Source organism: Thamnophis sirtalis, unplaced genomic scaffold, assembly GCF_051295495.1.
Source record: "Thamnophis sirtalis isolate CommonGarterSnake01/CBP01778 unplaced genomic scaffold, rThaSir2_p1.2 scaffold_1, whole genome shotgun sequence".
Classification (NCBI taxonomy): domain Eukaryota; kingdom Metazoa; phylum Chordata; class Lepidosauria; order Squamata; family Natricidae; genus Thamnophis; species Thamnophis sirtalis.
This window is the reverse complement of record NW_028261381.1, coordinates 169,813,444-169,829,320: the sequence shown is the minus strand read 5'-3', so window position 1 is coordinate 169,829,320 and position 15,877 is coordinate 169,813,444. Positions and strand designations below refer to the sequence as shown.

The window sequence follows — 15,877 nt, the reverse complement described above, 5'->3', positions numbered from 1 at the left end:
CCAATAAAGAATTCTGTTCTGTTCCGTTCCGTTCCATTCCATTCCATTCTATTCTATTCTATTCTATTCTATTCTATTCTTCTATTCTTTTCTTTTCTATTTTAATGTTTAGTCTGTAAGCTGCTGGGAATCACTCTGAGGTTAAGTAGTCCTGACATTGAAATAGTGTAATAAATAAATTCTGGTACCACTACAGAAGTGTAATGAACCCCTGAACACAGGGGTATTTAAAGTTTAGCAACTTTCAAACTTGTGCACTTCAACTCCCAGAATTTAGCAACTTTAAGATTGTGGACTTTGTGCTCGCTTCGGCAGCACATTTACTAAAATTGGAACGATACAGAGAAGATTAGTATGGCCCCTGCGTAAGGATGACACGCAAATTCATGAAGCGTTCCATATTTTATTTAGCAGAGATGGCTAAAATATCAGCATATCTCAAGGACCACTCAAATGAGAGATATAAACTGGAGTGGAGAAGATGGATTGACTATATTCAAAATAAATACGAGACTAAGAAATTCCAGATAGTTTATGACTGAAGAAGCGAGGAATGATATAATCTGTTTAGAGTTAGCCTAACAAAAGAGGAGTTAAAGCTCAAATGAAAGATGATACTAACTTTTTTTAAAAGTTTATTTTAGAACATCTTTGTTAAAGATTTATACCCTGTATTTGTTCTGGGAAGTCGGGGGGGGGGGATTGGGGGAGGTTGGGTCTGGGTGGGGAGGGTGGGAGAGGGGAGGTAAATGGTTCCATCACAAAACCGCGCTCGACTAAACCACGCCCAACTAAACCGCGTCGCTGATGTCATCAACAGGGCGACAACAGCGCGGAGACAGAAGCACGCTGTAAACCCTAAACCTAAAATTAACCCCTAAACCTAAACCTACCCCCCCTAAACCTAATCCTAAACCTAACCCTAAACCTAACCCTTAACCTAACCCTAAACCTAACCCTAAACCTAACCCTTAACCTAACCCTAACCCTAAACCTAACCCTAAACCTAACCCTTAACCTAACCCTAACCCTAACCCTAACCCTAACCCTAACCCTAACCCTAACCCTAACCCTAACCCTAACCCTAACCCTAACCCTAACCCTAACCCTAACCCTAACCCTTAACCTAACCCTAACCCTAACCCTAACCCTAACCCTAACCCTTAACCTAACCCTAAACCTAACCCTAAACCTAACCCTTACCTTAAGTTGAATCAGCTTGCTTTCAAAGCGCTATTTAAAGCGCCCTTCTTTCTCCGCGCTGGCTGTTGTCGCCCTGTTGATGACGTCAGCGACGCAGTTTAATCGGGCGCGGCTTAGTCAAGCGCGGTTTTGACGGGTCATGGAGGTAAATATTTGTAAAAGCCTTTTTTTCAAAAAATTTCAATTAAAAAAAAAGATTGTGGACTTCAACTCCCAGAATTTCCCAGCCAATTCTGGGAGTTGAAGTCCAGTGGTCTTGAAGTTGCCAAGTTTGGATACTTTTGCCTTAAAACTTAAGAGAAACTTATCACATCAGAGTTAACTTAGTCTTGCAACTGTGCTTCCTATAATCAGTGGACTGGTATAGCTTTTTTCCTGTTCTGTAATTAAAATTGGAAAGCCGACTTCCCTGGTGCCTGGAAGTGTTTATTTTTTATTTATTAATGTGTTCAATTTCTATAGCCATTCATTTCAATAATTGATCCTACAATTCCCAGAATATAAAAACAATAAAAATCATTTAAAAAACAATAAAAGCTCTTCTTGTCTCTGGAAGAACTAGACTTGAACAGAGCAAAACTCCCCTCCACACACAGCTGCCTGGTGACAGAATAACAGAGTTGGAAGGGACCTTGGAGATCTTGTAGTCTGACCCCCTGCTTCAGCAGAAGATCCTACATGGTTCTGGAAAAACGGCTGGCCAATCTGTTCTCAAAAACCTCCAGGGATGGAAGTCGAAATTTATGTTGCTAAGGGAGACAGTTATTAAGTGAATTTTGTCCCATTTTATAACCTTTCTTGCCGCAGTTGTTAAGTGAATCACTGCAGTTGTTAAGTTAGTAACCCGGCTGTTAAGTGAATTTGGCTTCCCCATTGACTTTGCTTCAGTGGTGGGATTCAACTGGTGTAACAACCAGTTTGCGGAGTGCAGGCTTTGTGCTTCTGGTAGGCCCATTTTTCGCTCTCTCCAGGCTCCGGAGGGTTTTCTTGAGCCTCCAGGAGGATGAAAACTGCCCCCCCCCCCCGGGCTCCAGAGGCCCTCTGGAGGCTGGAAACAGACTTGATTCCAGACTTCTGGAACTTCCGGGAGGCCCATTTTTTGCCCTCCCAGAGCCTCCGCGCAGGCCCTGGACCTATCTGGTATGATGAACAGACCGTGTGGGGACTCCTGGGAAGGGAGGGGCGAGGTGGGGCGGGGCCAGCCGGTCGACAGAACTACCGGTTCAACGAACCAGATTAAAATGAACATCCGGTTCACTCAAACTGGTCCGAACCGGCTGAATCCCACTCCTGCTTTGCTTGCCAGAAGGTCGCAAAAGGGGATCACATGACCTCAGGACACTGCGACTGTCATAAATACATGCCAGTTGCCAAGCATTCGAATTCCGATCACGTAACCATGGGCATGCTGCGTTGGTTGTGTGAGAAACGGCCATGCCCCTTTTTTTCAGTGCCATTGTAACTTCAAATGGTCACTAAACGAACTGTTGTAAGTCGAGAACTTACAACAGTTCTTCATAAGTAGAAGAAGAAATCATCTAATTCCTTTTGTAATCAGCTGCATCTTTTGTGATCATCTGGTTTCCATTTACTCAACTGTGCCTGTTTGAGCTTGGAAGCTAAGCAGGGTTGGCTTTGGCTAACTGTTGGATGGGATGATGCCAGGATTAACTTCTGGGAATTTGACACCCAGAAGAAGACAGAGACAAACCACTTCCACGAGTCTTCCAGGAAGCAGGTCATGAAATTCTTGGGAATTGAACTCCGTTTGAAAAAAAACTCAGTGGTGTTTTCAGTGGTGACCGCAATTCAAGAACTTCCGTATTTTTCAGAATATAAGACGCACCTTTTTCCCCTCAAAAAAGAAGGTGAAGATCTGAGTGCGTCTTACACACTACAGAATACAGAATTTTTTTTTGCCTCCTGAAACCCCGCCCATTTTTGCCCTCCCCAGCCCCCAAAAGCACTCTGGAAGTCTCCTAAAAGCTATGCATGCTCTTTTTTGACCAAAAAATGGGCCGTTTTTTGCTAGTTTTTGCCCCCCCCCCCACCTCCCAAAAATGAGCCGTCTTTGGAAGGTCTGCAGAGGGCAAAAACTTTTTTTAAATTTGCCTCTTCAAAATCTTGGTGCATTTTATACTCCGGTGTGTCTTATACTCCGGTGCTTCTTATACTCCGAAAAATACGGTACCTGTAATTTCAAATGTTCGGTAAATAAATGGTTGTAAGTTGAGTATTAAATGTGACCCTCATTACATTTTCTACTAATTTGCTTTGCTCGTCTGTGAACCCTTTAGAGCTGGAACCCTGTGGTGAGTTATTTCCTCTTCCTTCCTACTTAATTTTTAATCTGTATAACCAGCCTGAGCTGGTAGAACATGGGTGTCAAACTCGCCACGTTCACATTGCCGTCCCGTGACATTTCACGACATTTCCCCCGTTCACGGAGCTGGAGTGGACATGGCCTGCATATGATACATCTGGCCCAGAGGCCACCAGTTTGACTCCCCTCCCCGGTATAGAAGAAAGTCCTCACAGATGTTGGTGAAGGCAAGCCAAATAACCATAGAGTCAGAGGGCTGGAAGGGAGGTCTTCTAATCCAACCACCTGCTTAGCCAGGAATCCTTACACCATCCCGGACACGTGATTGTCCAATCGTCTTTAAAAGCTCCAGTGATGGAGAATATACAACTCTGGGAGGCAAGGCTTCCTAGACTTCCGGTTACTGGCACGCAATCATGCACAACAATCAACTGGCTGGCGCGCATGCCTATGCTGGAAAACGCTCCAGTTTCCAGCACTGCCCACACGCATGAAGGCCATCTGATCGTCGTGCGCGCATGCATGCCAGAAACCTGGAAGAGGAATGGGTGATGCCATGTGTGCCAGGCGAAATGGCTTTGCATGCCACTTCGGGTACATGTGCCATAGGTTTGCCATCATGGTACTAAGCAAAACCAGGCAATCATTCAATCTTCAACTATAACAGGGGAGAGAGAGAGAGAGAGAGACCTCCCTCACAAGGCCTCTCTTATATAGACAGCTTCTTAAAGTGGCAGTAACCCCGCTGACTCATTCTCATTTCATCATCTCAGTTTACAGCCTTACAGCAGCTGGTCAGTCATTAAATCATCATTACCTTAACACTCCTCCCATTTAAAGCTGAACAGCTGAATGCTTTAACATATTTATGATGCTTTCTTTTTCCATTATATCCTTGCCTCCTGCTTCGGTTCCTACTCTTATTGGTACAACTGCTACTAGTACCATTATTACTATTGCTGCTGGATCTACTCCTAATTTCATTATCTACTGACTCTGTACACTCTGTCTGATTAATCTCCATTACATCCTGTTTACCATCTCTTGGCTGGATACTTTCTCTTTTCACTAGCTCAATTTCCTCACTTTAGTTTATCTGCCCGCCTGCCGTTCTCTTTAACCTCAGCTTCCTCCATTTATCTCATAGATCCTTAGGCAAGGAACTTTAACAATGTCTCCCCTGGGTCCTCTCTTCATTAGGCTAAACCAGAGGTGATATTCAGCAGGTTCTGATCAGTTTTGGAGAATCGATAGTGGAAATATTTAGTAATTCAGAGAACTGGTAAATACCACCTCTGATTGGCCCCGCCCCCATCTATTCTCTGCTTCCGGAGTCCCACCTGATTGGGAGGGAATAAGGATTTTGCAGTATCCTTCCCCTGGAGTGGGGAGGGATTGGGGATTTTGCAGTATCCTTCCCCTGGAGTGGGGAGGGAATGGGGATTTTGCAGTATCCTTCCCCTGGAGTTGGGAGGGATTGGGGATTTTGCAGTATCTTTCCCCTGGAATGGGGAGGGATTGGGGATTTTGCAGTATCCTTCCCCTGGAGTGGGGAGAGAATGGGGATTTTGCAGTATCCTTCCCCTAGAGTGGGGAGAGAATGGGTATTTTGCAGTATCCTTCCCCTGGAGTGGGGAGGGATTGGGAATTTTGCAGTATCCTTCCCCTGGAGTGGGGAAGGAATGGGTATTTTGCAGTATCCTTCCTCTGGAGTGCCATGAGAATGGAGATTTTGCAGTATCCTTCTCCTGCCACTCCCACCAAGACACTCCCACCAAGCCATGCCACGCCCACCAAGCAACACCCACAGAACCGGTGATAAAAAAAATTGAATCCCACCACTGGGCTAAACACATAGTTCCCGTAGCTGTTCATCGTATGATGTCTCCTATCTTCTTCTCTTCTCCAGGCAATGGAAGAGCTGAAGATGTCTGGATCCATTGCGTCCTACGACCAACTGGTGAAGCAGGTGGAGGCATTGAAGAAAGAGAACACACATCTTCGCCAGGAGTTGGAAGATAACTCCAACCATCTCTCCAAGCTAGAAAATGAAACTTCTGATATGAAGGTGGGAAACTGACTGATCGGGGTTTTCTTTTCTAGTTGTGAAAAGGTTGCTTTCCTAGGTTACGAGGAGTCCTTGACTAATGACCACAATTGTTACTGTCAAATATTTGTTAAGTGAGTTTTGCCCCATTTGCCCCATTTTATGACTTCCGGTGGGCGGGAGACATCGATGGGCGGGGCCTGAGAGGGGAGTTATTGTTTTTAACAGCACCTGAATCTTGGTTGCGTTAAACTGTCTAAACAGCAATCCATCAAGGTGTTTAGCAGTTCGTTTACCTCTCCTTCGGGCTTAGAAGGAGAAGGCGAGAAACTATGCTTGGGAAGCCCTCTAACTAATCCTCCCAGTCTAAAAATCTGGGAGGAAGGGGGGGGGGGACACCGGCAGCATAGCACCTCCGTGCTAAGATTTATTCTGCCTTTTTAAAAATTTTAAATTACCGTATTTTTTGGAGTATAAGACACACCTTTTTCACTCAAAAAAGAGGGTGAAAATCTGGGTGCATTTTATACATTGAATACATTATTTTTGGCCTCCTGAAACCCCATCTCCTTTGCAAAAATGGCCATGCAGACCCTTTAGGAGGTTTCCAGAGTACTGGGGCTGGGGAGGGCTAAAATGAACGAAAAACAGGCTGTCTTTTGCTCATTTTTGCCACGCCCACCCCAGGAGCACTCTGGAAGCCTCCTAAAGGCTCTGCATGGCCATTTTTTGACAAAAAACTGGCCTGTTTTCATGAAAAATGGGCTGTTTTTTGCTAGGTCCCCCCCCAGCCCCCAGGAGCACTCTATAAGCCTCCTGAAGGCTGTGCATGCCCCTTTTTTTGTCAAAAAGGGACTCATTTTCACGAAAAACGCACTGTTTTGGGGAGGTCTGCAGAGTGCAAAAACTCTTTTTTTAATTTGCCTCTTCAAAATCTTGGTGCATTTTATACTCCAGTGCGTCTTATACTCCGGTGCTTCTTATACGCCAAAAAATATGGTACCTGTAATTTCAAATGTTTGGTAAATGAATGGTTGTAAGCTGACTATTAAATGTGACCCTCCTTACATTTTCTACTAACTTGATTTGCTCGTCTGTGAACCCTTTAGAGCTGGAACCCTGTGCTGAGTTGTTTCCTCTCCCGTCCTACTTAATTTTTAATCTGTATAACTAGCCTGAGCTGGTAGGACATGGGTATCAAACTTGCCATATTCACGTTGCCATCACGTGAAGTTTCACGACATTTTCCCCATTCGCAGAGCTGGGGTAGAGGCGGCCTACATGTGATACATCTGGCCCAGAGGCCGCCAGTTTGAAACCCACCCACCCCCCCTCTACGGTAGTAACACAGTTGTTAAGTGAATCTGGCTTTCTAAATCACTTTGCTCATCAGAAGATTGCAAAAAATGATTGCATGACCCAGGGACACTGCAACCGTCATAAATATGAGCCACTTGCCAAGGATCTGAATTTTGATAATGTGACTATGGGGATGCTGCAACGGTGGTTAAGTGTGGAAAATATTCATAAGTCATTTTTTTCAGTGCCATTGTCACTTTGAATGGTCTAAAAACTCTAAACAAACTCTTGTAAGTTGAGGACTACCTATATTTGTTTTGGATTATCTTAAGATCTGTCCCAATTCTGTTAATCATCCTTTCCAAAAGTAACACTTTACAACTTTCAGTATCTGTCTATGGAGATTCTCAGTCATCCAGGTCACAGTTGTCCTAAAGGTGCTTTTTCAAGAGGCAATTGGACTTCCTTGTTTTTAGTTTATTTGTCTTGTATGCCGCCCACTCCCGAAGGACTCTGGGCGGCTCACAATAAACAAGGGAAGGGGGATAAATAGACAAAAACAACACTTTAAAATACGCAACATTCACAGTTTCCGTGGGGCTGGATATTTCACAAGCCCCCCAGCCTGCTGGAGCAGCCAGGACTTGGTGGAAGGCCGGGAGGGTAGTAAGGGTACGGATCTCTACGGGGAGGTCATTCCAGAGGGCTGGAGCTGCAACAGAGAAGGCTCTCCCCTGGGGAGTCACCAGCCGACATTGGCTGGCAGATGGAATCCGGAGGAGACCTAACCTGTGAGATCTAATCGGCCTATGGGAGGTAATCGGCAGGAGGCGGTCTCTCAGGTACCCAGGTCCGATGCCATGTAGGGCTTTATAGGTAACGACCAGCACCCTGAAGCGGGTCCGGAGACTAATGGGTAGCCAGTGCAGCTCACGGAGGATAGGTGTAACGTGGGTGTACCTGGGTGCACCCACAATCGCTCGCGCGGCCGCGTTCTGGACTAACTGAAGTCTTCGAACACTCTTCAAGGGCAGCCCCATGTAGAGCGCTTTCTTTGAAGACGTTTTGCTTTTCAACCAAGAAGCTTCTTCAGCTCCGACTGGGTGGTGGGGAGTGGAAGGATTTAGATGCCTTGCAGAGAGCTGGTCATTTGCATCCTTTTATAGAGTCATTGAGGCCACTTGGGGGTTTATCTGTGTCCTCAGGGTCACCTGAGTGGTGCAAATGGGTGTGGAGCTTTTTTGGAATCTCACAGTCCTTTCAGCAATTCCAAGAAGGCTCCACACCCATTTGCACCACTCGGGTGACCCTAAAGACCCAGATAAACCTCCAGGTGGCCTCAACGACTCTATAAAAGGATGCAAATGACCAGCTCTCTGCAAGGCATATAAATCCTTCCTGGAGGAGAAGCGAAATGGCTTTCAAAGAAAAACAAGGAAGTCCAGTTGCCTCTTGAGAAAGCACCTTTGGGAGAACTTTGAGTATGTTAGCCAGTGGAGATCCTGAAGCTGGGATATGTAATCCCTGAGTCAAGGATATTTGATGTAACAGTGGAATTGCTGAGGGGATGGGCCTTGTCTCTGTTATGCAAAAGTACCTGGACACATTGTGAGCACAATCTGTGTGAAGCTTTACGGCTGCTACTCAGAAATATCTGTTTTTGTTGTGATTGGTTGCACAGTCAGCTAGATGTTCAGACTGGATTTGGCTTTTTTATCCAGCTTTTGAGTCCTTCTCTTGGGTTTAGGATAGGCAGAGGTTTTGGGTGTTATCAGTATCCTCACAGGATGTAAATTGTTCCAGATATTCTTGTTATTGTTATTGCTATTAGTCAATTTAATATAGCGACCCACTCCACGATATATTTTGAATATGTTTAATTGACCAGCTTTAGTATGTTTTGTCTGTGTTTTGATGCTTGGTTTCTTTCCACATGAGAGAGAAAGCAATATTCCCATTTTTCCTTTCGTGGCTGATCTTCTGGTTGAGAGTGTCCTAATGAGAGTTTATGACCATATTTTATTGCTGGTTACCTTGATTCTTCATATTTTGTGCAACTGGGTAGGAGGGCTAGCTGGCCTTCTGGCTTTGAACACAAAGATGACAGGCTAGAGTGACGCAGTGGTTAGGGTGCAGTACTGCAGGCCACTTCAGCTGACTGCTATCTGCAGTTCGGCGGTTCAAATCTCACCGGCTCAAGGTTGACTCAGCCTTCCATCCTTCCGAGGTGGGTGAAATGAGGACCCAGACTGTGGGGGCGATATGCTGACTCTGTAAACCGCTTAGAGAGGGCTGAAAGCCCTATGAAGCGGTATATAAGTCTAACTGCTATTGCTATTGCTAAATGAGGCCACTCTAGCTACAAACTCTTTGTTGCTCCAATGACCCATTCATTGCATCTCTCTCTCTCTCTCCATCCCTCCCTGCCTCTCTCTTCTGTCATCTCTCCATTATCTCTCTCTCCTTCCCTCCTTCTCTCTCTCTTTCTTCTGTCATCTATCCATCACCCCCTCTCTCTCTTCTGTCATCTATCCATCATCTATCCCTCCCTCCTTCCCTCCCTCTCTCTCCTGTCATTTAGCTGCAATACAGCACAGGTTCCAATCCCAGTAAGGGTATGGCTAGCTGATGAGAGCTAAATAGCTTGAAATAGATACAACACAAATGTAACAAAAGGCAACAGTAAAAATATTGAGTTTCTGTCTGGATGGTCTCTTATGACGAGCCGATGGACAGAGAATGGAAGCAGTGAACTTCCTCCCATATTTGTGCATACCAGGGGTTGTGACTTTAAATATATACCTTTCTCCCTGGCTCAGCTGATAAGGAGAGGAACTCTGTGGCTTAATGGTTAACACATCTGCCTAAGATGCAATACAGCACAGGTTCCAATCCCCCTAAAGGTATAGCTAGCTGATGATAGCTAAATAGCTTGAAATAGATCTATACTAGTCTCCCTTTATTTATTTATCAGCACAAATACAACACACACACACACACACATATCCCTCCCTCTCTCTTCTGTTCTCTATCCATCATCTCTCTCTCTTCTGTCATTTACCCATCATATATATCTCCCTCCCTCCCTCTCTCTTCTATCATCTATCCATCATATCTCTCTTCCTTCCTCCCTTCTTCTTCTCTCTCTCTCTCTCTCTTCCCCCTTGTCATTTATTCAGCTCCCTCCCTCCCTCCTTCTGGGGAATTGCAGCTATGGTAACACAAGTATAAAACGATTTTAGAAAATGGAGTTTTAAACTCAAGAGTGGGAAATGTTGCCTCTGATCTCAAAGTGTATGTATTTCATGCATGGCTGACCATGGGAATCTCTTAAGAGAATTCTGGGAGTTGAAGTCCACAGACAGGCAAATGAACAACCTTCCATTCCAACCATCGCTAGGATCTCTTTAAACATTAATGATAAGTATGGCTACTCCCAACCAAATACAATTACCCGCCACCCAATTACCCAATATTTGTTTTAAATGACAAAAGATGTGAATAGGAAGATATTGCAATCACTAGAACACCCTAAGCTCCTGCAGATTTGTTAAGGAATAAATCTCAACAACCACAAAGCCTAGGATTTAAGATGATATGTGCAATACGGAAATGTGCTTTCTGCAGGAGGGAAAAAAAACGAATCCATTTAGCTCCCTCCATTATTCATCTATACAAGCTTAAAAGCTTAATTTCCATTTATCGATCTATAATGACAACATCTCTATTACAGTTTAATTGCAGAATCTTTATGAGGAACAATCTGATTTGGCTTCCACCCCACCCTGCTGCTTTTCCTAATTCTACTGCATTTTCTTAGTAAAACTAACACTATACAGACAATATCTATACTGAATATTAATATATTGTAGAATATATTGCAGAGTTGGAAGGGACCTTGGAGGTCTTCTAGTCCAACCCCCTGCTTAGGCAGGAAAACCTTTATCACTTCAGACAAATGGCTATCCAACATCTTCCTAAAAACTTCCAGTGTTGGGGCATTCACAACTTCTGGAGGCAAGCTGTTCCACTGATTAATTGTTCTAACTGTCAGGAAATTTCTCCCCAGTTCTAAGTTGCTTCTCTCCTTGATTAGTTTCCACCCATTGCTTCTTGTTCTACCCTCAGATGCCTTGGAAAATAGTTTGACTCCTTCTTCTTTGTGGCAGCCCCTGAGATATTGGAAGACTGCTATCATGTCTCCCCTAGTCCTTCTTTCTATTAAACTAGACATACCCAGTTCCTGTAACCTTCATATGTTTTAGTCTCCAGTCCCCTAGTCATCTTTGTTGCTCTTCTCTGCACTCTTTCTAGAGTCTCCACATCTTTTCTACATCGTGGCGACCAAAACTGAATGCTGTATTCTAAGTGTGGCTTTACATTATAAAGTGGTATTAACACTTCATGTGATCTTGAATTGTAAATAATGATTGTATATATAAGATTGTATATAACGCATATACAGATAGTCCTCTATTTATGACTGAAATAAATGCGAGCAGCGGCCACCGTACCGGAACGGTGGCTCGTTTGGCCCACCCGCCAATGTTCCTTACCGCTTTTTGATGCAAATGGGCCAATTGTCCACGCACTCCAGTTCGGGGACACATAAATTGGATTGTTTTGTGAATTTATTGTTATCGTTATTAAAATTCACTGGTCACCCTGCTCCACAGCTCCTCTTTGCTGATCAGTTATTGTCAGAAAGGGAATGGAAGATTAGCTGGACTTGTAGTAGGCCCAAAATTCAATCTAATATGAGCCAAAGTGGCGCAGTGGTTAGAGTGCGGTACTGCAGGCAACTTCTGCTGACTGCTGGCTGCCTGAAATTTGGCAGTTCAAATGTTACCAGGCTCAAGGTTGACTCAGCCTTCCATCCTTCCGATGTGGCTAAAATGAGGACCCAGATTGTTGAGGGCAAGAGGCTGACTCTATAAAGTGCTTAGAGAGAGCTGGGAAGACTATAAGTCCAAGTGCTATTGCTCTATATGAAAAAAAATCATACCAGTGTTTCTCCACCTCAGCAATATTAAGATGGATGGACTTCAGCTCCCAAAATTCCCTAGCCAGCCACCCTGGCTGGGGAATTCTGGGTATGGAAGTCCACCCATCTTAAAGTTATTGAGGTAGAGAAATACTGCATTATACCTTCCAGATGCGACCGTCGGCCTGCCTTGATATGATCAATTGACTAATCAATACATTCATTAATATTGTAGTGCAGCAAATCAGAACGTTAACTTTTCGCCCCCTTCCAACCCATACAAAAAGACACTGAAGCAACACAAACGTTCATTGCGCGTATCCGTCCCATCGGCCGTAGTTCGAGGACCCCTGATTTAGTGCAACATTAAAAAAAATGCAAATAATTTTTCTGCAGACCACCAAAATTTTCTTGCGGCCCACCAGTTGGTGACCGCTGTTCTATTTGTATGTCGGAAGAAAAATGCAATTTGTTAGGGATGAGTAAAAAGTGCATAATAATATAGCAGTAGACTTATATACCGCTTCATAGGGCTTTCAGCCCTCTCTAAGCGGTTTACAGAGTCAGCATATCGCCCCAACAATCTGGGTCCTCATTTTACCCACCTCGGAAGGATGGAAGGCTGAGTCAACCCTGAGCCGGTGAGATTTGAACCGCTGAACTGCTGATCTAGCAGTAGCCTGCAGTGCTGCATTTAACCACTGCGCCACCTTGGCTCTTCTTCATAATAAGACCATGCTGCACCATATTTTGATTTTTTTAAACAAAAATCCATTTAGAAGCTTAAAGCAATGAATAAAAACAGCCCCAAACCGTCTCCATAGGCAATCACGCCGAGCAGAGGATAATAGAGACTTTGCCCACATTGAGGGATTATCTCGTCATGAGACCGAAAGCTGCACAGAGAATGAGGACAAAAAAAATGCTCCCGGAGGCTTATTCAGATCGCTTTCTTGTTCTCACTTCCTTGTATTTTATTTTATTTTTAATTCTTCCTTCTTCTCCAGGTGGTTTTGAAGCATCTGCAGGGGAAACTGGAACAGGAGGCCAAGGTGATGGTGTCTTCGGGACAAATGGAGGTTTTAGACCAGCTAAAAGGTGAGTGGAGAGGTTGATATGCCGAAGACTAACTTCAAGTCAGACGTTACGATGAAAATTCCTTCACTGCACGTCGCATGGATAGATTTTTACCATTGGTTCCAACTGGGAAACTGGGAGCATCCTAGACCAGTGATGGTTAACGTTTTTCTAGTCGCATGCCAAAAGCGCCCCTGAGTGGCCACACCCATAATGCAATGCGTGAGGGACTCCGGCCCTGCCCAGGAGCCCCCCCCCACGCACCACACTCTGCGTCCTATTTTGGCCGCAGTAGGTCTCCCTGCAGCCTCCTGGGAGCAAACACAGGCCATGGGGATGTGCAGGGGGCTCACCTCGCACATGCGCCCTGCGCATGCGCATGCACAGCAGAAACCTGAAAATCAACTGGCTGGCAGGAGGCGCAAGCATGTGCGGTAGAGCTGGGACGATGGCTGGTGTGCTTGCAGAGAGGGTTCTGTGTGCCACTTGTGGCATGCATGCCATAGGTTGGTCCTAGACCCGGGATGGCGAACCTATGGCACGCGTGCCACAGGTGGCACACAGAGCCATTTGTCAGGGCACGCGAGGCATTGCCCTGTCAGCTGGCCAGCGGACATGCGCGTGCTGGCCAGCTGAGTTCAGCCTTTTTTAAAGCCATTTTTCACCTTCCCCAGAATCTAGAGGCTTTATAGGAGCCTGGGGAGGGTGAAAACAGCCTCCCCCCCCCCCCCCGGAGGCCCTCCGGAGGCTTCAGGAGCTTCCCTAAAGGCTCTGGAGGACAAAAAACGACACAACAGACAAACCGGAAGTCACTTCCGGTTTGCTGGTAGGGCTGTTTTTAGTCCTCCGCAGCCTTCATGGAAGCCTCCGGAAGGCCCCTGAAGGTTCCAGAGGGCTTAAACTAGCCCTACGAGGAAACCGGAAGTCAGTTCTCGAACTTCCGGTTTGCCCGTAGGGCCGGGTTTTTTTGCACTCTGGAGGCTTCCGGGAAGCTCCTGAAGCCTCCGGAGGGCCTCCGGGGAGGCGGGGGAGGCTGTTTTTGCCCTCCCCAGGCTCCTATAAAGCCTCTGGAGCCTGGGAAGGGCGAAAAAAGAATGCAAAAATGGGGGGGAGCGCCTGTCATGCATGCATGCGCGCTGGGCGGGTCGTGCATTGCATTATGGGTGCGGCATGCCCACGCTCCCCCCCACTTATGGCACGTGGGCCAAAAAAAAATAGTCATCACTGTCCTAGACCAAGTTAAGTCCAAAAACAATGGAGTACAGTAGTGTTTACTTCCAGAATTCTCCAGCCAGTTGGAATTCTGGGAGTTGAAGTCCACAAATCTTAAAATTGCTAAGATTGAGCAACAATGCAATAGAGAAGGGGTGTGAAACTCAAGGCCCGTGGACCACATCCGGCCCGCAGGGTGCTTAGATCTGGCGCACGTAGCTGCCTGGAAACAGCATGCAGTCGTCCCCCTCCAGCTCCATTTTTGCTGGCAGAGGGTTGCAGGAGGCCATCGCGGCCGAAAACAGGGTCCGTGGGAGCCATGAGCCCCATTTTCACTGGCAGAGGGCTATGAAAACAATCTGAAAACAAAACAAAAGGAGAAATGTTTCCCCTCTTGCATTTGAGCATGCAAGAAGGGACAGGAAAGGAGGAAGGGAAAGAGGAGAAAATGGGAAGAGAGCAAAGAAGGAAAAATAAGGAAAGAGAGGAAAGAAGAAGAAACGAGCTCGGAGAGGAAAGGAAAAAGAAGAAAGGGAAGGAAGGAGAGTGAGGGAGGGTCTCAGGGAAGTCCTCCCTTAGCCCTTGGCCACCACTGGTGCCCCTTGCACAAGTCCCGTGTTATGCCCATGTCATGTGGCCATTCCCACACACCCCCAGCCACGCCCACCATGGCCACGCCTGCACTAGAGAATTTCTGGAGGCCTGGAATTTGGATAAATCACCTATATACCTACATACTGGAGCTCGGGGATGGGAAGGGGGATGTGTCTGGTGCCCTAAGCTGTCCTCATGTTCTCCTTTCATCATCTTTCCCTGTTCCTTCAGCCCTGCAGATGGACATCACCAGTTTGTACAACCTGAAATTCCACCCTCCAGCCCTGCTTCCTGAGCCCGTCTGCCAGGACCAGAGTCCGGAGCAGAGTCTGTCCCATTCGGCCTCTCTCCAAAGGAAGGACAACATGGGAGATCTGGGCCGGGCCACCATTCGACTCTTGGAAGAGCTGGACAGGGAGAGGTGAAGTGGTTGGAACTTTTGGAGGGATAAGGATGAGTGTTCTGCTTCTTATCTTCTCTTCCTTCTTCCTCTTCCTCTGCCTCTTCCTCCTTCTTGCATGTTTTCCTCCTACCCTTCTCATACATTTATTATCACCTTCTTCTTCTTCTTCTTCTTCTTCTTCTTCTTCTTCTTCTTCTTCTTCTTCTTCTTCTCTTCTTCTTCTTCTCCTCCTCCTCCTCCTCCTCCTCCTCCTCCTCCCCTTCTCATACATTTTATTATCACCACCTTCTTCTTCTTCTTCTTCTTCTTCTCCTCCTCCTCCTCCTCCCCTTCTCATACATTTTATTATCACCATCTTCTTCTTCTTCTTCTTCTTCTTCTTCTTCTTCTTCTTCTTCTCCTCCTCCTCCTCCTCCTCCTCCTCCTCCCCTTCTCATACATTTTATTATCACCATCTTCTTCTTCTTCTTCTTCTTCTTCTTCTTCTTCTTCTTCTTCTTCTTCTTCTTCTCCTCCTCCTCCTCCTCCTCCTCCCCTTCTCATACATTTTATTATCACCATCTTCTTCTTCTTCTTCTTCTTCTTCTTCTTCTTCCTCCTCCTCCTCCTCCTCCTCCTCCTCCTCCTCCTCCTCCTCCTCCCTTCTCATACATTTTATTATCACCACCTTCTTCTTCTTCTTCTTCTTCTTCTTCTTCTTCTTCTCCTCCCTCCTCCTCCTCCTCCTCCCCTTCT

At 45.8% G+C, this 15,877-nt stretch overlaps 1 protein-coding gene and 1 non-coding gene across 2 annotated transcripts in view; both read left to right on the top strand.

The window, feature by feature from the left end:
- Window positions 1–15,232, top strand: part of LOC148049840 (adenomatous polyposis coli protein 2-like) — a 43,379-nt gene extending 28,147 nt beyond the window's left edge. Inside the window, exons 2-4 of the mRNA XM_087703214.1 lie at window positions 5,436–5,594; window positions 12,864–12,954; window positions 14,971–15,232. Coding sequence (XP_087559340.1) covers window positions 5,436–5,594; window positions 12,864–12,954; window positions 14,971–15,164 — 444 coding nt within the window. The 3' untranslated portion in view covers window positions 15,165–15,232. The remainder of the gene's footprint in view (window positions 1–5,435; window positions 5,595–12,863; window positions 12,955–14,970) is intronic.
- LOC148049841 (U6 spliceosomal RNA) lies at window positions 300–406 on the top strand. The gene has a single exon (XR_015695307.1). It is a non-coding gene; the product is annotated as a U6 spliceosomal RNA (small nuclear RNA).
- Window positions 15,233–15,877: the final 645 nt, after the last annotated feature.